Genomic DNA, 25,012 nt, shown 5'->3' with positions numbered 1-25,012 from the left:
GACTTGCGTGATATTAAAAAATTCATAATTATTTTTGTAAGTAAGAGAAACATACAGTTTCACTTTGCTTTACAGAACAGTCTTTTGGATAACAGTGTATAAATTATTTATACTCCAAATCCTGGTTGCCACGCACAACAATAACATTATTTAAAACTACTCTTTTGTAAATCATTTTGTAAAATGGAAAAAAAGAGAACATGTTTGCATTAGGTGCTTCCTGCAGATAATAAAAACAAAATGGAATTTATTTTTCCCTCAGATATGTTTGACGTAGTGATAAAGGTAATTTTCACATGAGAAATACTATAGAATGCTTACAAACAGTATATAAATGGTAAGAATAAACCAGACACAAGTCACTGGAACTTGTATTGCAATATTAACATAATTATTCCAAAATAAAGGTTAATCTATCGTTTCCTAAAAAAGATGACCTTTGAGAAAGACAAAAGAGAAATATTACAGCTATGTGAACTGGGGCTTTGAATGTTGATATGGTTTGGTTCTGTGTCCCCACCCAAATCTTACAACTCGAATTGTAATCCCCAAGTGTTGAGGGAGGGAGGTGACTGGATCATGGGATTGGTTTCTCCCATGCTGTTCTCGTGATAGTGAGTGAGTTCTCAAGAGCTCTGATGGCTTTGTAAGTGTTTGGAAGTTCCTCCTTCACTCTTCTCTTTCCTGCCACTATGTGAAGAAGGTTCTTGTTTCCCCTTCACTTTCTGCTATAATTGTAAGTTTCCTGAGGCATCCCCAGTCATGCAGAATTGTGAGTCAATTAAGCCTCTTTCTTTTATAATTACCCACTCTCAGGTAGTATTCTTTATAGCAATGTGTCTTACTCCAAATTAAGTTTGATTATTTTTTCTTTAAAAAAAAAAACAGCTTTATTGGGAGTATAATATGCAAAGAACTGCACATACTTAATATGTACAATTGGATGAACTTTGACATATACAAATATCCATGATGCCATCACCACAATCAAAGTAACAGACACATCTGTCACCTTCCAAAGTTTCCTTGAATCCCTCTGCTTTTTTGTTTTGTTTGTGATAAGAACACAACATGAGATTTACCCTCTTAGCAAATTTTGAAGTGCATAACACCTATAGGCACTATGTTGCACAGTAGAGCTCTTACTCATCTAGCATAACTGAAACTGTACACTCACTGAAAAACAATTTCCCCATCTCCGTTTCCCCCATCCCCTACCCTTGACAATAACTTTCATTCTCTTCTTCTATGAGGTTAACTGTTACAGGTCCTCATATAAGTGGACTCATGCAGTATTAGTCTTTCTGAGAGGCTTATTTCACTCAGCATAGTGGTCTCCAGGTTCATCCATGTTGTTGCAAATGGAATAAACTTTTTCATTTTAAAGGCTGATTTTGCATTTTCAAACTAAAAAATTGGAATACCTCACTCTATTTGTTTGAAAATAGGTAGGATAAGTAGGTCCACAATCATGCTCCCTGTACTCATAACCCCACATTTTTACCAGCTATCTATTGTCATTTGATTTCAATTCACAGTTAGATTTGAGTGAGGCTTGACTAGGATGATCATGAGAATGGTTCTAGCATGTGAGTCTGAGTAGCTATCAAGGTTTCCAATTACCTTGAAGCAGGACTTAACTCTAGCTCCTATCACTTTTGTATATGTATGTAAAAATACAAATACAGTAATAAAAACCAATGAGACTTATTTCATGGAGTTGTTGTTTTGCTTTAGAATAATAATATATTTGTTTATATCTTGAAGTACTCACCAGGAGATTGGTAATGGAAGACAACTGGTAAATTAGATATTAAAATTTTGATGTATCATTTCAAAACTAAACCAGATTAAAATTAAGAAAGCATATAATTTTCATTTGAATTAAATGACATTATTTGCAATTTTGAATAAGATAAAAGTATATGTCCTCTGCTCAACTAGTAACATGAGAATGTCCTTGCATAATGTACCTCTGTCCCATATAATAATTTACTTAGTTATGTATGTAGTCTAGTATCATTGAGCAGATGATACTTTCATGCATTTTAGAAAATAAAGCATATGAAAACTATATGATGGAATATTTTTCTCATATTGATGTGGCAAACATTTATTTACCACATCAATTCATTTCCTCCAAATAAAAACTGATACTAGTTTCTTGATACAGAAAAAGCAGAGGACTTGGAGGGACAGAATAACAGTCACTAATTTGACTGTACCTGTATTAGTCCATTCTCACACTGCTATGAGGAAAAATACCCCAGACTGGATAATTTATAAAGAAAAGAGGTCTAATGAATGCATAGTTCTGCATTGCTGGAGAGGCCTCAGGAAACTTACAATCATGGCAGAAGGTGAAGAAGAAGCAAAGACACATCTTACAGAGTGGCAGGCAAGAGACCTTGTGCAAGTGCAGAAAAAACTACCAATTATAAAAACATCAGTTCTTGTGAGAATCCACACCCTGTCCTGAGAACAGAATGGGTAAACTACCCCCATAATCCAATCACTTCCCACCAGGTCTCTTCCACAACACCTGGGGATTACAATTCAAGGTGGATTTGAGTAGGGACCCAAAGCCTAACAATATTAGTGCCAAATGCAATCCTAGATGAATTCCTAGAGCAGGAAATTTTAAATATAAGTTTTTAATGGAAATATTCAGCTATAGAGAAAGAATATGATTTCTCAAAGAACTATTATAAGTGTCCTGTTCTTGTCTAAAAAAATTCTTCCCTAGCACAGAATCTCACTTCCTATAGGTTCTTAAGCATGATGATACATGTTTTATGGCTGAAATAACCTAATGAAATATTCCAATACACAATTTTATTACATGTATATATGCTAGTAATTTGTACATAGCTTTATAAGTACATATACAAGTATACATAAGTTTATAATATGCATCTAGCTTTTCAAAGCTACATGAAAAGAATCTATGAATGATATAGTAACAAAGATCAAGCATAAGGCTATATATACAACAGTAAATGGAATTAATAGATGATAAATTTATACTATAATTCACAAATAGCAATAAATTGTAGAAAAGCATGATCTTATGAAACTGAACAAAATTAATTTTAAATGCTACAACATAAATATCAAGTGGAAAAAAGCTTCCATTTTACAAGATGATGCACATTCTTTACAGTTGTATGTTACTTGTATTATTATTTTAATATGTAATTTAAATAGAACTTTCAATATGGTAGACTACTATAATAATGATCCAGTATATCAAAATAGTGAATTAAATAAAACAAGAGACTAAGTGAATGGGTGGCTATGTGAATATATACTCTACATACATAGTCCCCAGGGTGAATGAGAACTGGAACTTTGCTAATACCAACTTCCTCCCTTGCTCTCTCTCTCTACCCTCTCTCTATGTATATATATTTGTATTAACAAGAACCCAGTTCTCATTAATTCTGGAGTAAGAGGCTTTCAGAGAAAAAGTAAACATCCTTGAGGTTTTCTGAAATGTCTTCCTTTTTTAATAGTAATGACCCTTTCTACTTTACAGTTGAGTGTGGTGCTTTGCTTGCAGTCACTGATTTCTTTCCCTAAGGAGGCCAACTTTGAAGGATAGACTTTGAACAAAGTTTATCTCAATGCTGTTTGTTAAGTGGCTTACCCCAAGAGGCCTTTTGCAGAAGTAATTGTTAAAACCATGACGCACAACTGAGAGAAAGGCGCCAGGGACTATCTAACAAAACTGGCACCTCTGGAGACACTTTGGAAGTATTTAATACATATGCCCTGATGGATCATGTTGCTCTTCAAAGAAAACAGTTTTGAGGCACCTAAGCAATTATGTACTTACTGACTTTGTGAAAACATTTATAACATCTTAATAACACAATTATCGGTAAGCGTTCTAATGAGCCCCCAAGTGACCTGCTAGTAGAACAAAAACTTTCTTGATAAGAGCCAGTTTTCAAGAGACCATTTTTAATTGTATGAAAACTGAAAAATGATGGTGTTAAGAAGCTGCTGTTAGCTCTCTGTAAACTGTATGGACTCTTTGCTAGTATGGCCCTCAGTGAACACACATCTTTAGTACAAATTAACAATTGCTATAACTTGTAGTCTTAGAAGAAAACAAATACTGTGGAGGCCTCCAAAGTTATTCTAGTTACCTGCTCTCTATATTGGGAGACAGAATTCAAACTCCAAAATTTCAAATTCTTCTTTGTTTTATGTTTAAGTGGGTTAGAATAATCTAATAAAATACTCCCAATAAACAAATCAATCCTGCATTTTAAAAAAATGTTCTGTGAAAGCAATAAACCTTGTTGCTAACTTTCAATATGGCATATACACCAGTTAACAATACATCTTTTAGAATCAGATGGTATGAGTTTGAACAATTAACCACCAATTATTAGGTATGTGACTTAAGGAAAGCTAGTTAATTTGGTGGCTCAACTGTAAAAAAGATGGTAATAGTATCTCTCGCATGTGGCATGTTAAATGGGTTAATATATATTAACTACATTAAATAATATCACATATAAGCATGGAAGAGATGTTAGCGTTCATCATTCAGTCACCCTAGTAACAATGTATTGTTTTCTATAGTTACTTCAAAAAACACTTTTGTATTTTTGTTTTTAAAAATTATTTTTATTTTACAGAAAAGAAAATTCAGATTAAAGAAACCATAGCTATCTTGACTAAGATTACACTGGTATGTATCAGTAGTGTCCAACTTCAAATACGCGTCTTCTGATTATGAGTATAGTGGTTCTTCCATCAACTTATAGCTATTTCCATTTACAATTCAAGCTCTTCCAATACTGGAAGTGTTAAAAATGGGATGGAAAACTACATCTCTAAGAAATAAATACTGACTATTTTGTTTCACTTAAGGTTAATCAAATTTCAAAATACACATTCTTGTTCCCATTATGGTGGCATAAGTACACTCATTCTGTCTTTTCCCCTGAGAAAGTTAAAATTGTCCCTGACTGCATATGATATATTATCATACATAAAAACTGTAAAGAATTTATCCAAAAACTGTTAGAAATAATAAATGAATTCAATAAACTTGCAGGATACAAATCAACATATAAAAATTATTTCCATACACTAACAACAAACTATCCAAAAAAGAAATCAAGAAAACAATCCCACTTACAATAGCTACAAAAAAAAGAAAAATAACATACTTAGGAATTAACATAGCCAAGGAGGTTAAAGATCTGTATCCAAAAAAAGCTATACAGCATTGATTAAAGTAATTGAAGAAGACACAAATAATTGGAAAAATATCCTATAAATATATCCTATGACTTTGAAGGATTAATATTGTCAAACTTTTCATGCTATTCAAAGTAATCTACAGAGTCAGCATGATCTCATCAAAATATTGATGGCATGTTTCACAGAAATAGGAAAAAATCCTATAATTCTATGGAACTAAAAAATAACCCAAGTAGCCAAAGCAATCTTGCAAAAAATGAACAGAGCTGCAAGTAATATACTACCTGATTTGAAAATATACTCCAAAGCTAGAGTGATTAAGACAGCATGGTACTGGCATAAAAACAGACACAAAGACTGATGGAAAAATATAAAGAACTGAGAAATAAATATATGCATTTACAGTCCATTGATTTTTGACAAAAATGCCAATAACACACTATGGAGAAAAGACAGTTCCTTCAACAACTAATGTTGGAACAATTGGATATTCGCATGCCAGTAGAATGAAATTGGACCCTTATCTCACAGTATATTAAAAAAAACTGAAAATGGATTAAAGACATTTGGATTAAATGTGTAACCTGAAATTGTAAAAATACTAGAAGAAAATATTGGGGAAACCAAACCCCAAAATTGTCTTTCTTCTATTTCCAAATCTAGAACAACATCCTGCAGCTGGTACTCAAATTGTGCTGCATGGGTCATGGTGCGTAAAAAAGCAGTCTGGCCACTGTTTTTCCTCACTGAATGGGACCTTCTGGGATCCCCAGCTAACCTGCCAGTGTGTTTGGGCTGGTAATAGGTCCATTCCTTCCTGGAGCAGAGCTCCCAGAGGGAGGGGCAGGCCGCCATCTTTGCTGTTTGGCAAAATTCACTGTTGATACCATCAGGTACTAGAAAATCTGAAGTGACTAGGGACTGGAGAAGATCCCCAGAATATGGTAGCAGCTCCATGGAGAAGTGGTCAGACTGTAGGGTGTGTGGGTCCCCAATCTTGTATCTCCTCCTGGGGCAGACTCTCCCAGCCTGGGTCTCCAGTCACCCCCACACTGAGACTATTGAGCCAGTAGCAGTTCTGCAACGCCCTGGGACAAAGCTGCCATAGGAGGGGTGGGTTGCCATCTTTGCTTTCTCACAGTCTTCATCCTTGTGTCCCCAGGCCCTGGAGAGTCTGCGGGACCAAGGGCTGGTTGGGACCCATAGCGCAAAGCATCCACCTCATAGAAAAGTGGCTGAACTGTTCTCCATACAGATGCTGATCCTCACTTCTCCTCACTAGACAAGGCCACCTGGCCTGGGACTCAAGCACACCTGACCACTTCAATCAAAGTACAGCTGCCACCTGACCACTTCAATCAAAGGCAGTCCTGCAGTTAAAGGAACACACACACACACACAGATAAGAAAAAAAACAACAACGAGAGAATCTGGCAACTCAAATGGTCATAGTGTCTTATGTCCTCCAAATAATCACTCTAGTTCTTCAACAAGAATTCTTAAGCAGGCTGACATGGCTGAAATAACAAATAGAATTCAGAATACGGATAGGAATGAAGATAACTGAGATTCAGGAGAATGGCAAAACCCAATCCAAGGAAGCTAAGGATCACAAAAAAATGATACAGCAGGTGACAGACAAAACAGCCAGCATAAAAACAACCTAATTGACCTGATAGAACTGAAAAATTCACTAAAAGAATTTTTCAATGCAATCAAAAATATTAATAGCAGAGTAGACAAAGCTGAGGAAAGAGTCTCAGAATTTGAATATAGGCTCTCTGAAATAAGAAAGTCAGACAAAAACAAAGAATAAAAGGAAAAGGAATGAACAAAACCTCTGTGCAATATGAGATTATGTAAAGAGGCCAAATCATTGGTATCCCTGAAAGAGAGGGAGAGAAAGCAAACAACTTGGAAAACATATTTCAGGATATCAACCATGAAAACTTCCCCAATCTTGCTAAAGAGACCAATAGTCAAATGCAGGAAATACAGAAAACCTCTGCAAGATTCTGCACAAGAAGATCATCCCCAAGACACAAAATCATCATATTTTCTAAGGACGAAATGAAGGAAAGAATGTAAAAGGCAGCTTGAGAGAAAGGATAGGTCACCTACAAAGAGAACCATATGAGGCTAATAGTGGACCTCTCAGCAGAAATGTTGTAAGCCAGAATAGATTGCAGGTCTATATTCAACATTCTTAAAGAAAAATTTCTTTAACCATGAATTTTATATCCAGCCAACTAAGCTTCCTCTGTGAAGGAGAAATAAGATCTTTTCAGAGAAGTAAATATTGAGGGATTGTATTACTAGATACACCTTACAAGAGATCTTGAAAGGAGAACTAAACGTAGAAAGAAAACACCATTGCCAACCAATACAAAAACACATTTAAGTACACAGACCAGTGACACTATAAAGCAACCAACCAAACAAGCAGGCATAATAACCAGCTAACAACAAATAGACAGGATTTAAATCTACACATATTAATACTAACATTGAAAGTAAACATGATAAATGTCCCAATTAAAAGGCACGGAGTGGCAAGCTGGGTAAAGAAGCAAAATCCAATTGTATGCTGTCTTCAGGAAACCCATCTCAAATGCAATGACACCCATAGGCTCAAAATAAAGGGATGGAAAAATCTACCAAGTAAATGAAAATAAGAAAAAAGAAGGGGTTGCAATACTAATTTCAGAAAAAAGCAGACTTTAAACTAACAAAGGTGAAAAAAGACAAGGAAGGGCATTATATAATGATAAAGGATTCAAACAAGAAGAGCTAAATATCCTAAACATATATGCACCCACAGCAGGAGAATCCATATTCATAAAGCAAGTTCTTAGAGACCTACAAACAGACTTACATGCCCACACAATGGGAGTCTCCAGTGGAGTATTTCAACACTGACAGTACTAGACAGATCATCAAGGCAGAAAATTAACAAAGATTTAAACAAAGATTGAACTCAACATTGGATCAAATAGATCTGTTAGACCTCAGAACTCTCCACCCCAAAACAACAGAATATACATTCTCATCAACACATGGAACACACTCTAAAATAGACCGCACAATTGGACATAAAACAATCCTCGGCAAATGCAAAAGGACCGAAATCATACCAAACACACTCATGGACAAGAGCTCAATAAAAATAGAAATCAAGACTGAAAAAAATCACTCAATCCATGCAATTACATGGAAATTAAACAACTGCTTTTTAATGAATTTGAGGTAACTACTGAAATTAACACAGAAATCAAAATGTTCTTGGAAACTATTGAGAATGAAGATACAACATACCAGAATCTCTGGGACACAGCTAAGGCAGTGTTATGAGGGAAATTTGTAGCACTAACTGCACACATCAAAAAGATACAAAGATCTCAAATTAACAATCTACATCATAAATAAAAGAACAAGTCTACAGTAACCAAAACAGCATGGTACTGGTACCAAAACAGAGATATAGACCAACGGAACAGAACAGAGTCCTCAGAAATAATACCACACATCTACAGCCATCTGATCTTTGACAAACCTAAGAGAAACAAGAAATGGGGAAAGGATTCCCTATTTAATAAATGGTGCTGGGAAAATTGGCTAGCCATGAGTAGAAAGCTGAAACTGGATCCTTTCCTTACTCCTTATACGAAAATTAATTCAAGATGGATTAGAGACTTCAATGTTAGACCTAATACCATAAAAACCCTAGAAGAAAACCTAGGTAGTACCATTCAGGACATAGGCATGGGCAAGGACTTCATGTCTAAAACACCAAAAGCAATGGCAGCAAAAGCCAAAATTGACAAATGGGATCTCATTAAACTAAAGAGCTTCTGCACAGCAAAAGAAACTACCATCAGAGTGAACAGGCAACCTACAGAATGGGAGAAAATTTTTGCAATCTACTCATCTGACAAAGGGCTAATATCCAGAATCTACAAAGAACTCAAACAAATATACAAGAAAAAAGCAAACAACCCCATCAAAAAGTGGGGAAAGGATATGAACAGACATTTCTCAAAAGAAGACATTCATACAGCCAACAGACACATGAAAAAATGCTCATCATCACTGGCCATCAGAGAAATGCAAATCAAAACCACAATGAGAGACCATCTCACACTAGTTAGAATGGCAATCATTAAAAAATCAGGAAACAACAGGTGTTGGAGAGGATGTGGAGAAATAGGAATACTTTTACACCGTTGGTGGGATTGTAAACTAGTTCAACCATTATGGAAAACAGTATGGCAATTCCTCAAGGATCTAGAACTAGATGTACCATATGAACCAGCCATCCCACTACTGGGTATATACCCAAAGGATTATAAATTATTCTACTACAAAGACACATGCACATGTATGTTTATTGCAGCACTATTCACAATAGCAAAGACTTGGAATCAACCCAAATGTCCATCAGTGACAGACTGGATTAAGAAAATGTGGCACATATACACCATGGAATACTATGCAGCCACAAAAAAGGATGAGTTTGCGTCCTTTTGTAGGGACATGGATGCAGCTGGAAACCATCATTCTTAGCAAACTATCACAAGAAGAGAAAACCAAACACCGCATGTTCTCACTCATAGCTGGGAACTGAACAATGAGTTCACTTGGACTCGGGAAGGGGAACATCACACACTGGGGCCTATCATGGGGGGGGAGGGGGTAGGGATTGTATTGGGGAGTTATACCTGATATAAATGATGAATTGATGGGTGCTGACGAGTTGATGGGTGCAGCACACCAACATGGCACAAGTATACATATGTAACAAACCTGCACGTTATGCACATGTACCCTAGAACTTAAAGTATAATTAAAAAAAAAAGAACTAGAGACAGAAGACAAAACCAACCCCAAAGCTAGCAGAAGATAAGAAATAACCAAAATCAGAGCTGATCTGAAAGAAACTGAGATGAGAAAAACTGCATAAAAGATAAACGAATCCAGGAGTTTGTTCTTTGGGAGAATTAGTAAGATGAATAGACTCCTAGTCAGATCAATAGAGAAGGAAAGACAGATGATCCAAATAAACATAGTCAGAAATGACAAATGGGATGCTACCATTGACCCCACAACAATACAAATAATCATCAGAGACATGATGAATCTTGAAGACATATGCACAAGAACCAGAAAATCTAGATGAGATAGATAAATTTCTGTATACATATATCCTCCCAAGTCTCAACCAAGAAGAAACTGATTATCTGAACAGACCAATAATGAGCTCTGAAATTGAATCAGTAATAAATAGCCTACCAAACAAAGGAGGAGTGACTCCTCCCCACCTCATTCTATGAGGCCAGCATCATCCTAATAAAAAAACCTGGAAGAAACACATACACAAAAGGAAAACTTCAGGTCAATATTCTTCATGAACATAGATGCAAAAATTCTCAACAAAATACTAGCAAACTGAATTCAGCAGCACATCAAAAAGCTAATACAAAATGATTAAGTAAACTTTATCCCTGGGATACAAAGTTGGTTCAACATATGCAAATTAATAAAGTGATTCATCACATAAACAGAATGAAAAACAAAACTCACATAATTATCTCAATAGATACAGAAAAGGCTTCTGATTAAGTTCAACATTGCTTCATATTAAAAACTCTCAATAAACTAGGTATTAAGGAAAATATCTCAAAATCATAAGCGCCATTTATGACAAATCCACAGCCAACATCATACTGAATGGACAAAAGCTGGAAGCATCCCCTTGAAAACCAGCACAAGACAAGGATATCCTCTCTCAGCACTCCTATTCAACATAGTATTGGAAGTCCTGGCCAGAGCAATTAGGCAAGAGAAAGAAATAATGGGCATTATAGGAAGAGAGTAAGTAAAACTATTCCTGTTTGCAGATGACATGATTCTGTATCTAGAAAACCCCATGGTCTTGGCCAAAAAGCGCCTTCAGCTGATACACTATTTCAGCAAAGTTTCTGGATAAAAAATCAAGTGCAAAAGTCACTAGCATTCCTATACAGCAACAACAGTCAAGCTGAGAGGCAAATCAGGAACACAATCCCATTCACAATTGCCAATGAAAGAATATAATATCTAGGAATGCAGCTAACAAGTCAGGTGAAAAGCCTCTACAATAAGAACTACAAAACACTGCTCAGAGAAATCAGAGATAACACAAATAAATGGAAACAAATTTCTTGTTCATGGATAGTAAGAATCAATATTGTTTAAATGGCCATACTGCCCAAAGCAATTTACAGATTCAAGGCTATTTCTATCAAACTACCAATGACATTCTTCGCAGAACTAGAAAAAGGCTTTAAAATTCATATGAAACCAAAAAAGAACCTGAATAGCCAAGCAATTTTAAACAAAAAGAACAAATTTGGAGGCATCATGTTACCCTACTTCAAACTATACTTCAAGGCAACAGTAACCAAAACAGGTTTCCTGAAAGAAACCAGGGTATTCTTTCAGGAAAGTCCCCAAAATGGGAAAGTAAATCCATACCTCTGTCCTAGGAAATAAAAAGAAATTTGACTAAGAAAACATATTAAGCCATTGAGATCTGTGTTGGCCATTGAGATCTGTGTTCTAAAACTAAGGAACAAACATAGTAAGGAAAAAAAAGAAATAAAACAAGAATTAAAAAAAAAAAATGGAACTTCACACAGGAATTCCCCAAGGATGCTGATTCATATTGTAGGTGTGGAAAGGCATCCTGCTAATTCTTACAATCTTTCTCAACACCAGGGGACACTCTCCCTTTGGATTTCTATGTCTAGAGACCTGTGGCTCATTAAAAGGCAGGTTGATTTTCAGAAAGAGAGAAAGAGGTTTTTAAAGATGAGTTTATGCTGCAATCCCAACATGAACACGTTTTAACTTTTATAATCACTGGGAATATAAACATGAATAGCTTCCTTAACTGTGAATCAGAACAATCAATCAGGTAAGAGAATGAACAGAGACAGGCTGCGAAGTTGCACATAATCTCAATATGTTAATGAATGATCTAGCTACTTGCTAGTATTAAACACCCGGTATCTAGATCTCATTTTCTATCTAATGGTGTACTCCTCGTTGTGAGGAGAAATATGAAGACCCTTGACTTACCACATTTTTACTGCCATATCTTATTCTCAACTCGACATATCTAGTTCTCTAGACATTATCCAAAGCAAACATGTAATTTCTAAATGGTGAAATTTCAGTGAAGCAAATGATTTACTACAAACCACTCTGACTGCTAATTTTCTTAGAAGCTAGGAATATATGTTTTACCATATGGATTTTTGGCACAATTTTGTTTTCGGGGTCCAAGAACTAAAAATTATATTTGAAATATAATTTGTATTTTAAACAGGAGTGGTAATTTTTTAAATACACAAAATACACATGGTCATTCAAGAAAGTTTCATGAATTATTTGAAGACAGTCCTTCATGTAGGTATAGTAAAAGTTAGATTGTTTTTCAAATTTTCTTTCAAAATGAGCCAAAAAACCCATGGCTCTCTAGAAGTGTTCCGTTGTTCATTATTTTTTTTACTGTAGTCACATCAAATTATATTCTTCTCTCCTCAGTGGTTTCTAAAGCCCTGAATGATACTCCTTTTATAGGAAGCACTCCAATGTCAGAATCTCTTCAATTTCTTTACAGTTCTACCAGCTCTCTCAGTGCCTCTCACTTCTGTAAGTTCCCCACACACCTTACTTCTTCCCTCCCAATATACAAGAGCTAATCCATTACAGCCTAATGAAAAGAACAAAGAAGAAGCTACTTCACAAAATTATGTCTCCTTTTATTAGTAAACTTAGTGAAGATAATGCCAGTACTTTACATATTATGGAGAAAAGAAATTTCTAGAAAATGTAATGGCTCTAGAAGAAAAGAAGGTGAATTTCATTGAGGTAGAACATTCCTTAATATCTAATGAATGAGTTTATTTCAGGCAAATAAAAACAGAACTTAAGAAAATATATCACAAGAGAAGACAATTTCAAGAAGGCTGAATATATATTTAGAGGAGAGGTTAGTACTGGTGAAAAAAGAAGAGAAACTACTGAACCTGTCAGAGGAAAAACTATTCTTATCTAGGGATTCATAGATTTCCTAGGAAAGGAAGAGTCTAAGATCAACAGGTAAATAAAAGCACAATAACATTTGCAATGAAAAAAGTAATTTGGGATTCTATTTCGAAAAAAATATAAAGGGTCAGATTATAGGAAGAAACTGAGCTATTATATCATCAGATATAATAGTGATGAAATTTTAAATATTCAGGCTAATATGTGGTTAATGTGGTCATGTTTCTTACCCCAGTAAGTCACTACGACATTTCAGGGATGTGGGTCAGGAAGAGATCAGTAAGAGAATATTTCTAATTCATTTATATTCTAAAATGAGGAAATGCAATTACTACTACTCTTTCAAGATTAAAAAAAAAAAAAAATTGTGGTTTTGATGCATTGAAACCTGTCTTTTTATTTAAGTTAACATTCTACTGGTGGTTTCTTACTAGGCCAAGAGATAGCTATGTGGTATGCTTAAAAATTGCCCCCTGTGAGAGCTACTTGGAAAGACGAAAAGAAAGCTGTAACCGAATGAAGATATTCATGGGCCCAGAGAGGTGGCTAATGCCTGTAATCCCAGCATGTTGGGAGACCGAGGCAGGCAGATAACTTGAGGTCAGGAGTTCAAGGCCAGCCTGGCATACACGGTGAAACCTCATCTCTATTAAAAATACAAAAATTAGCCAGGTGTGGTGGTGGACTCCTGTAATCTCAGTTACTTGGGAGGCTGAGGCGAGAGAATCTCTTGAACCCAGGAGGCGGAGGTTGCAGTGAGCCAAGATCACACCACTGTACTCCAGCCTGGGAGAAACAATAAGACTCCATCTCAAAAAAAAAAAAAAAAAGAATGAAAATATTCACAGCCAGAGAAGATTGTAGGCCAGCAGGCTAGCAATGTTTTCTGATACCTGGGAGAAAGAAATATAGTAATGAAAAACATAATAAAAAAATAGTGTCAGAGATCATAACAGATATATATATATTAAATATTAAATATATATATTTAATATTTAGTCATCTAAAAACCAAAAATGTAAAACTTGTGAGGTTGAATCATGCAAAACAACAATGCTCTTCCTCCATATATTCTTGGCTTGGTGAGAAAATTCTGAGCTGGAAAGATTCTGATTGCGATTAGTGTTCCATACATTATTTTGTGTTTTTTTGAAGTGATGCTGAATACAACCTCAGTCACCAAATTTCTCTTCTTGGGAGTGACAGACATTCAAGAACTGCAGCCTTTTCTCTTCGTGGTTTTCCTCACCATCTACTTCATCAGTGTGGCTGGGAATGGAGCCATTCTAATGATTGTCATCTCTGATCCTAGACTCCATTCCCCTATGTATTTCTTCCTGGGAAACCTGTCCTGCCTGGATATCTGCTACTCTACGGTGACACTGCCAAAGATGCTGCAGAACTTCCTCTCCACACACAAAGCAATTTCTTTCTTGGGATGCATAAGCCAGCTCCATTTCTTCCACTTCCTGGGCGGCACAGAGGCCATGCTGTTGGCTGTGATGGCATTTGACCGCTTTGTGGCTATCTGCAAGCCACTTCGCTACACTGTCATCATGAACCCTCAGCTCTGTACCCAGATGGCCATCACAATCTGGACCATTGGTTTCTTCCATGCCCTGCTGCACTCCGTAATGACTTCTCGCTTGAACTTCTGTGGTTCCAACTATATCCATCACTTCTTCTGTGATGTGAAGCCGTTGCTAAAGCTGGCCTGTGGGAACACTGAGCTCAATCAGTGGCTGCTCAGTACTGTCACAGGGACAATCGCAATGGGCTCTTTCTTTCTCACATTTCTCTCTTATTTCTATATTATCACTCATCTCTTCTTCAAGACTCATTCTTGTGGCATGCTCCACAAAGCACTGTCCACTTGTGCCTCCCACTTCATGGTAGTTATTCTTTTCTATGCAACTGTTCTCTTCACCTACATTCATCCTGCCTCAGGGACCTCCATGGACCAGGACCGGATCATTGCCATCGTGTACACTGTGGTCACTCCTGTACTAAACCCACTGATCTACACTTTGAGGAACAAGGAAGTGAAGGGGGCCTTTAATAGAGCAATCAAAAGGTAGCTTTGACGTAAAGAAATCTTGAAGAACTCTTCTGAAGCATAAATAAGCAATTAAAAAGTTGAGTTTGTAATTATACTGTTTCTTAAATTATTTAGAAATGTACAACAGAGGGAACTGGATAAAACAAAAATATATGGAAAAATATACTGTAATTGTATTTAACAATGTTTTCCTAGGTTATATAAGGGACATTTGAATGAATGGGATGCTAGCCATGGAACTCTACTGCTGACTAAGTTTTGAAGATACCAGTTGATAAAATTGATGTTAGGTTTTTTAATATGTTCTTATAATGAAATTGGGTATAGAAATATGCCTGTGTTTCCCATGTATTAAATAGATGGATAATACTTGGATCTATTTATCTGTCTGGTCCTACTAGGCTAATGTATTATAATATTATAAATAAAATATAGTAAATAAAATTACTATGCTTTGATATTTTGAGGATTTTATTTTAGGGCCATGGTTACTCAACTGGAAAAGTATATGCTAACTGACATATGAGTTAAGGAGATTTTTTTTTTTTTTTTTTTTTTTTTTTGAGACGGAGTCTCACGCTGTAGCCGGGGCTGGAGTGCAGTGGCCGGATCTCAGCTCACTGCAAGCTCCGCCTCCCGGGTTCACGCCATTCTCCTGCCTCAGCCTCCCGAGTAGCTGGGACTACAGGCGCCCGCCTCGTCGCCCGGCTAGTTTTTTGTATTTTTTTTAGTAGAGACGGGGTTTCACCGTGTTAGCCAGGATGGTCTCGATCTCCTGACCTCGTGATCCGCCCGTCTCGGCCTCCCAAAGTGCTGGGATTACAGGCTTGAGCCACCGCGCCCGGCCTAGTTAAGGAGAATTTTTAAGGGGTGTGCCTTGATTTCTTATTCTTTAAAGAAAGAGACAGATAAGTAATTAAAGCAAATGACATTGTAATCACTAAATAACAACAACAACAACAACAACAACAACTCTGACAGTTCATCTAAATAGTTTTGGCACCTCTGTCTCCAGATATCTTTTAGGAGTCAACTGTCCAAACCCTCAATGATTACTTAAAATATTAAAAATCGGAGATAATTTAACAAAGTTCTTAAGACTCTTTCAATCTCATTAGAAAGTTATTGTTTCCTCAGCTTTTAATTGTGGAAGATGATGACTTTATCAAAATTTTATTTTCTTTTTCTTACTTGTCACCAAACTCATACTAAGGAAAGGCATAGAAGTCATAATTATTGAAGAATTTCTAGACATGAACTACTATGCTCCTCAATTTTTAAGTTCCTATAAATGACTTCTGTCCCCGAAGAAATGGTAGATTCTACAATTTATAAATATTTAAAGAATAGACAGAAAATACTATGAAAAGGCATTTTAAGCTTGTGCACTGACCCTTCAAGGTCTCTGCATTCACTTTTGTAAATCTAAATGATTTTATTCTGACTTCTCTCCATGTGTCTTTTGTCTTCTAACTCCACCTTCTTTGGTCCCTCAATTCCAGTTTAGTTTATAACAAAACAAAACAACAATGTGTGTGTGGAGATGGCAACTCCTAATCTCAATTGTCCCACACTATCAGTAATATATTCGATGCATATTTTATACAATATGTTTTTTCTTTCATTTCTGGTGGTGAGAATTTGTCACATAATTAAAACTTCACAGAGTGTGTGAACTATAGAAGAGCACATGGGGTTCTGGTTAACTATTAGTGCATAACACACTAGGACCCCAAAATTCAATCCCTTAAAACAATTAAGTTACATGCTTCATTGGGTAAGAAATTTGGAAAAACACAGCAGAGAATGGTTGACTCTGATCCATAATGTCTCTGACCTTTGCTGGAATGACTTCAACTCTGGTCATGGAATAGCTGAGAGCTGAGTAAGTCTCTCTCTCTTTATTTCTTTTTCTCCTTCCTTAATTGCTCATTGTGACTGTCATATGCTTCTTCAACAGGGAAGCCTCAGACAGACTTTTTCATGTTCCAGTAGACCATGGCAAAAGCTGCCAGCCTGGGGCTGAGATTGACCAGTAATAAAATGTCTCCTATTCAAAAAAGCCCAGGATCTGATGGCTTTATTGATGTATACTACCAAACATTTAAAGGATAATTAGTGCCAATCTTCTCAAACTTGCTCAAAAATATGAAAAGGAAGAAATACTTTCAAATTCACTTTATGAGGTTAGCATTACCCTGATACCAAAGCCAGACAAGGCAACTATAAGGAAATAAAGTTACAGACCAATATCCCTCATGAACATAGATGTAAAAATCCTCAATAAAAACCAGCAAAATGAATTCAACAGCACATTAAAATGATCATGCACCATGACTAAGTGGGATTCATCCTTAGGATGCAAGAATGGTTAATATATACAAATTAATAAATATGATATGCCACATTAACATACTGAGGGATAAAAACCATATGATAATAGGTGCAGAAAAAGCATTTGATACAATTCAATATTTTTTCATAACTAAAAGAAACTTCCAACAAATTAGGTATAGAAGAAATGTAGCTTAATATAATAAAGGTAATGCATATCAAGTCCAATGCTATTCTCATTATCAATGTTGGAAAGCTAAAAGCTCTTCTTCCAAGACCAGGAACAAGTCAAGGAGGCCCACTTTTACAATTTCTCTTCAATATAATTCTGACATTCCTAGATATAGCAATTACACAAGAGAAAGAAATAAAAGGCTTCCAAATTAAAAAGGAAGAAGTAAAATTGTCTGTTTGCAGATGAGATGATCTTACATCTAGAAAATCCTAAAGACTACACCAAAAACTGTGAGAACTAATAAATTTAGTTAAGTTCACAGGATACAAAATTAATATACAAAAGCCAGTTGCATTTTTATAACAATGATCTATCTGAATAGGAAATCAAGAAAACAAGCATATTTATAATAATGTCAAAGGTAAACAAAATACTTAGGAATAAATCTAACCAAGAAGGTGAAAGATCTGTACCTTGAAAACTATAAGGCATGGATGACAGAAATTGAAGAAGATACAAATAAATGAAAAGATATTCCTTATTCATGGATTGGAAGAATTCATATCGTCAAAATGCTTATACTTCCCTAAGCAAACTACAGATTCTTTGCAATGCCTATCAATATTCTAATGGAAATTTTTACAGAAATAGCAAAAGTACTAAAATTCATATGGAACCACAAAAGACTCCAAATAGCCAAGGCTATCTTGAACAAAAAGAACAAAGCTAGAGGCTATCTTGAGCAAAAAGAACAAAGCTAGAGGCACAACTACCTGAAATCAAAATATACTACAAATCTATAGTAATCAAAACAGTATGATACTGGCATAAAAACAGATACGTAGAACAATGGAACAGAATAGAGAGCCTAGAAATAAACCTATGTATTTATGGTCAGTTGGTCTTTGGCAAAGGTTCCAAGAACATACAATGGGAAAAGAATAGTCTCTCCAATAAATTGTATTGGAAAAACTTAACATCCAACTAAAGAAGAATGAAATTAAACCATTTTCTCAAACGATATACAAAAATCAACTTAATTGGATTAAAAACGGAAAGGTAAGACCTGAAACTGTAAAACTACCAGAAGAAAACAGGGAAAAACTGCTCAATGGTGGTCTGGGCAATAATATTTTCAAAATATCATACCTAAAGCACAAGTAACAAAGTCAAAAATAAATAGGATTGTACCAAACTAAATAGTTTCTATTTAACAAAAGAAAACATCAACAGAATGAAGAGACAACCTATGAAATGGGAAAACAGTATTTCATAAAGAGTTAATATCCAAAATATACATTTTTTAAAACCTCAATAGCAAGAAAACAAATAGCCTAGATTAAAAATGAGGAAAGAATCTAAATAGACATTTTTTCAGTGAAATAAATATTTCCACACAAATGGCCAACAAGTGTATTTATTAATGTTCAATGTCATTAAATCAAAGGAAATACAAACTACAATCATGAAATAATCACTTCACATCTATTAGAAAAGTTTTTATCAAAAAGACAAAAGATAACAAGTATTAATGAGGATATAAAAAGAGAACATTTGTACATTGTTTTTGGGAATTTACATTTCTACAGCCACTGTGGGGAACATATGGAGGTTCCTCAAAAAACATAAAGGTAGAAATACCATCTGATTCAGTAATCCCACTTCTGGGTATACATCTAAAGGAAATAAAATCAGTATTTCAAAACCAAACATAGTATGTTCTCACTAATATGTGGGAGCTAACCTATAAGGATGCAAAGACGTAAGAATGATACAGTGGACTTAGGGGACTTGGGGTGTAGAGTGGGAAAGGGGTGAAGGATAAAAGACTACAGGTATGATACAGTACAGTGTATACTGCTTGGGTGATGAGTGCGCCAAAATCTCACAAATCACCATTAAAGAACTTACTCATGTAACCAAATACTACCTGTACCCCAATAACCTATTGAAAAATTTTAAAAATTAGTATTTCAAAGACATATCTGCACTCTTGTGTTCATTGCAGCATGATTCTCAATAGCCAAGATATGGAATTAGCCTAAAGGTCCGTCAAAACAGAGAAGTGGATTAAAAAATATGACCTATATAATGTGCATATAACATGCTGATTTTAGTTAATAGTACCGTATTATATACTTGAAATTTTCTAAACTAGAAGATCATAAATGTTCTCACCACACACATACAAAAAGTTGTAACTATGTGGGTGATGGATGTGTTAATTGGCTTAACTATGTCTTTAAGAACTTGCTTTATGAATCTGGGTGCTCCTGTATTGTGTGCATATATATTTAGGATAGTTAGCTCTTCCTGATGAATTGATCCCTTTACCATTATGTAATGGTCTTCTTTGTCTCTTTTGATCTTTGAAGGTTTAAAGTCTGTTTTATCAGAGACTAGGATTGCAACCCTGCTTTTTTTTTGTTCTCCATTTGCTTGGTAGATCTTCCTCCATCCCCTTATTTTGAGCCTATGTATGTCTCTGCATATGAGATGGGTCTCCTGAATACAGCAGACTGATGGGTCTTGACTCTTTATCCAATTTGCCAGTCTGTGTCTTTTAATTGGACCATTTAGTCCATTTACATTTAAGATTAATATTGTTACATGTGAACTTGATCCTGTCATTATGATATTAGCTGGTTATTTTGCTCCTTAGTTGATGCAGTTTCTTCCTAGCATCGATGGACTTTACATTTTGACATGTTTTTGCAATGGCTGGTACCTGTTGTTCCTTTCAATGTTTAGTGCTTCCTTCAGGATCTCTTGTAGGGCAGGCCTGGTGGTGACAAAATCTCTAAGCATTTGCTTGTCTGTAAAGGATTTTATTTCTCCTTCACTTATGAAACTTAGTTTGGCTGGATATGAAATTCTGGGTTGAAAATTATTTTCTTTAAGAATGTTGAGTATAGGCCCCCACTCTCTTCTGGCTTGGAGAGTTTCTGCCGAGAGATCTGCTCTTAGTCTGATAGGCTTCCCTTTGTGGGTAACCCCACTTTTCTCTCTGGCTGCCCTTAACAGTTTTTCCTTCATTTCAATTTTGGTGAATCTGACAATTATGTGTCTTGGAGTTGCTCTTCTCTAGGAGTATCTTTGTGGCGTTCTCTGTATTTCCTGAATTTGAATGTTGGCCTGCCTTACTAGGTTGGGGAAGTTCTCCTGGATGATATCCTGCAGAGTGTTTTCCAACTTGGTTCCATTTTCCCTGTCACTTTCAGGCACACCAATCAGATGTACATTTGGTCTTTTCACATAATCCCATATTTCTTGGAGGCTTTGTTAATTTCTTTTTACTGTTTTTTCTCTACACTTCTCTTCTCGCTTCATTTCATTCATTTGATCTTCAATCGCTGATACTCTTTCTTCCAGTTGATCGAGTCGGTTACTGAAGCTTGTGCATTTGTCACGTAGTTCTCGTGTCATGGTTTTCATCGCTATCGGTTCTTTTAAGGACTTCTCTACATTGGTTATTCTAGTTAGCCATTTGTCAAGTCTTTTTTCAAGGTTTTTAGTTTCTTTGCGCTGGTTACATAGTTCCTCCTTTAGCTCTGAGAAGTTTGATCAACTAAAGCCTTCTTCTCTCAACTCGTCAAAGCCATTCTCTGTCCAGCTTTGTTCCATGGTTGGCGATGAGCTTAGTTCCTTTGGAGGTGGAGATGCACTCTGATTGTTTGAATGTCCAGCTTTTCTGCACTGCTTTTTCCCCATCTTTGTGGTTTTATGTGCCTTTGGACTTTGATGATGGTGACATACTGATGGGGTTTTGGTGTAGGTGTCCTTTCTGTTTGTTAGTTTTCCTTCTAACAGTCAGGACCCTCAGCTGCAGGTCTGTTGGAGTTTGCTTGAGGTCCACTTCAGACCCTGTTTGCCTGGGTATCAGCAGCGGAGGCTGCAGAAGATAGAATATTGCTGAACAGCGAGTGTTGCTGTCTGATTCTTGCTCATCTCATGGGTGTAGCCAGCCGTGTGAGGTGTGAGGTGTCAGTCTGCACCTAGTGGGGGATGTCTCCCACTTAGGCTACTCAGCGGTCAGGGACCCACTTGAGCAGGCAGTCTGTCCGTTCTCAGATCTCAGCCTCTGTGCTGGGAGATCCACTGCTCTCTTCAAAGCTCTCAGACTGGGACATTTACCTCTGCCGAGGTTTCTGCTGCTTTTTGTTTAGCTATGCCCTGTTCCCAGAGGTGGAGTCTGCAGAGGCAGGCAGGTCTCTTTGAGCTGTGGTGGGCTTCACCCAATTTGAGGTTTTGTTTACCTACTTAAGCCTCAGCGATGCAAGTGCCCCTCCCCCAGCCTTGCTGCTGCCTTGCAGTTAGATCTCAGACTGCTGTGCTGGCAATGAAGGAGGCTCTGTGGGCATGGGACCCTCTGGGCCAGGTGTGGGATATAATCTCCTGGTGTGCAGTTTCCTAAGACCCTTGGTGAAGCACAGTATTAGGGTGGGAGTTAACCGATTTTCCAGGTGTTGCGTGTCTCAATTTCCTTTGGCTAGGAAAAGGAATTCCCTTCCCCCTTGTGCTTCCCAGGTGACATGATGCCTCACCCTGCTTCAGCTCTCACTGGTCGGGCTGCACCCACTGACCAGCACCAACTGTCTGACATGCCCCAGTGAGATGAACCCGGTACCTCAATTGAAAATGCAGAAATCACCTGTCTTCTGTGTCGCTCACGCTGGGAGCTGGAGGCTGGAGCTGTTCCTATTCGGTCATCTTGCGTGCCCCCTCCATCATTAGCGTTTTAATCAGTGGTTTTAACAATGAAGATGCTCACCATCACTCTTACTATAGCCAATGTCATCTTTGTTGCCGTCTGAATATTGAACATGATATCTTCAATTCCAGCCCCATTAATGTTGCCTGTATCATCACCATTTGTAGGAGAAAGGAAACTGGTTCTGTGCAGTTTTCTCCCTGTTACTCTGTCACTTTTCAGAATGTTTTATATTCTTGTGCTATGCTTATATGCTTGTGCTATGCTTGATAGTCTGTGCGGAGTTCCTGGCTCTGTGGCTGAGAATTGAAAGCTAGGTAAAAGTAAAAGAATTGTTAAAAAAAAAAAAAAAAAGTACTTCTTGTTTTGTAATAGAACAAAACTATATTTCCTATGTATGTTTATTAATTTGATTCTGAAAAAAATATCAACTGGCCAATGCATCACTCAATGAAAGAATTCCTTTTTCAGACAGACTGTCAAAGTACAGTGCAGAGAAAGGACTTGTTGAATTGCATTATGAAGAGAATGTACATAACTAGTTCAGACAGTATGTTATGTTCAGCTTGTCTTTCTACATATGTCATGTATTACATCAACCAGAGACTATGTATTGTGTCTATTTGTACCACCCCCTATTGTTCATGTTATTGTACACCATGAATTACAGGGTCTGATTAAACAAACACCTGATAATTAATTCTATTCAGGAGAACAACTCAATGAATAGATTAAATACAGATCTAATTTAGGAAGAGTGCCCCTGAGATTCTCAGACTGGATTCTCTGTTCAGCCTCTCTACACAATCTGTGCTTAGCCCAGACTTTTTGGGGGGATCATCTAGAAGTTATTGTTTTCTTTCTAATTCTAATCTAATGACTTGTCATAACATGTGTCCAGAAATTATTTTCGAATGAGTGATTACTGACTGGATAATCTGAGTTGATATATCTCCTCTAGCCTTAGAAATGGTTTCTTCTGTTCCTCAGGAAGTAGTGATACAAATAAACTTTTTCCTCTGAATGGCCACTCTTTGGCTGGACACGGAATGTCACTGAACAACAATATATCAAAGGGAAGCCAACCTCTGAGTGTTGTGGAGGTGTGTAACAGAGATAAAAATTCAATGAGTCAGGAAACCAGTAAGGGTAGCTGTAATCCAGGGCACCAGTAGGAAGTTAAAATGTAATATGCAATTCATTTTGTGCTTCACTGGAAAATACAAGATTTCTGAGGTCAGAAACCAAAATCCAAACTTAGCCAGCCTAGAAATAAGTGAGAATATTCAGATAAAAATAAAATATTCTCCCATAAGAACTGATTTGTAAGGAGTGCAAGAACTCCTTTCCTGGAGTTTGTAGTCTAAAAAAATACACATTTTAACTCATATTAATAGTTTATAATACCACCGAAGTAAGATAAAATGGGCAGAATTATTTCTCCTGAATAAAAACGAAAATATGACCTGCAGACCTTGGCTAGAATCTTTCTTCATCAGGTTGGGTATTTTTAACAATTCACAGTTGTGACTTGGGATTTTGGAACAAGGACTTGATAATAACTATCATTAGGCACTTCTTTTACCTATCCACCACTACCACAGTTCTCCCTGCCTTATCATTTTCTTCATCATCATTCAATATAATTTAGTCCAATGCTGTAAGTATATACTGAGCACTTGTCATAAATAAGGCATTGTGAGAAGTGCAAAAGAAGATGGTCAGTCTTCATCATTGAAGATTTTTCATTCAAATGCACAGTTTATTTCAATAGTTTAATAAGGTATTTGCCAAAATAAAACCATTTTTCAAAACATTATGGGTGTGCTTCTACTTCTGGCCATGATAGTATAACTAGTCTAGACTAGTCTCATCAGCATAATTAACTGTAAGACAGGACAAAGTATGTGAAGAAATTGCTTTCAGGCAGCGAATAGCAGTTAATACAGCTCACAGGTGAGCCACATAATCACTCAGCTCTCTCCCTGGGAAAATGTCCTTGCTGTGGCCCAAGCAGAAGACCACAGCAGTCTCACTGATCTAACAAAATAAAAATCAAAGTAAATTTAGGGCAGCTGAAGCCACTAGAAGCTGCGGGATAGGGTATCAGAGAGGCCAGAATTGTGCAGAGAAGACCTCAGAAATATATTAATGGAGGGATCTGTGAGCTATGACAGGTAGCTAGACTGTACATGTGAAGGACAACACTATTTGAGACTTACCAGAGAGAAGCTGTTACAGGATTGAAATGAAGCAAATACCAGAGGTGCATCAAGCTTAAAGAAGAGCAGCACCAGGACAGTGTGCTCTCTGCCCTACTAAAGTGGAGAAATCTCATTAACACCTCATAAACACCACTGCCACCCAGTGGAGACCCAAAGACCAAGCTTTAAGAGTAAGGACCACAAATGTAAGTAAA

The 25,012-nt window shown here is 36.5% G+C and overlaps 1 protein-coding gene across 1 annotated transcript; it reads left to right on the top strand.

Moving 5' to 3' along the window:
* The first annotated feature begins 14,252 nt into the window (after window positions 1-14,252).
* On the top strand, window positions 14,253-15,598 carry LOC111525898 (olfactory receptor 12D1). The gene has a single exon (XM_023191553.2). The coding sequence runs from the start codon at window positions 14,472-14,474 to the stop codon at window positions 15,390-15,392; it is 921 nt and encodes a 306-aa protein (XP_023047321.2). The 5' UTR covers window positions 14,253-14,471; the 3' UTR covers window positions 15,393-15,598.
* The last annotated feature ends 9,414 nt before the right edge of the window (window positions 15,599-25,012 follow it).

This window comes from Piliocolobus tephrosceles, chromosome 5, assembly GCF_002776525.5.
Source record: "Piliocolobus tephrosceles isolate RC106 chromosome 5, ASM277652v3, whole genome shotgun sequence".
Classification (NCBI taxonomy): domain Eukaryota; kingdom Metazoa; phylum Chordata; class Mammalia; order Primates; family Cercopithecidae; genus Piliocolobus; species Piliocolobus tephrosceles.
Note: the sequence above shows the minus strand (reverse complement) of the source record. Positions and strands in the feature narration are given on the sequence as shown.

Coding starts and splice junctions, on each gene's coding strand:
- LOC111525898 (XM_023191553.2), top strand. CDS start 14,472: ATGCTGAATACAACCTCAGTCACCAAATTTCTCTTCTTGGGAGTGACA.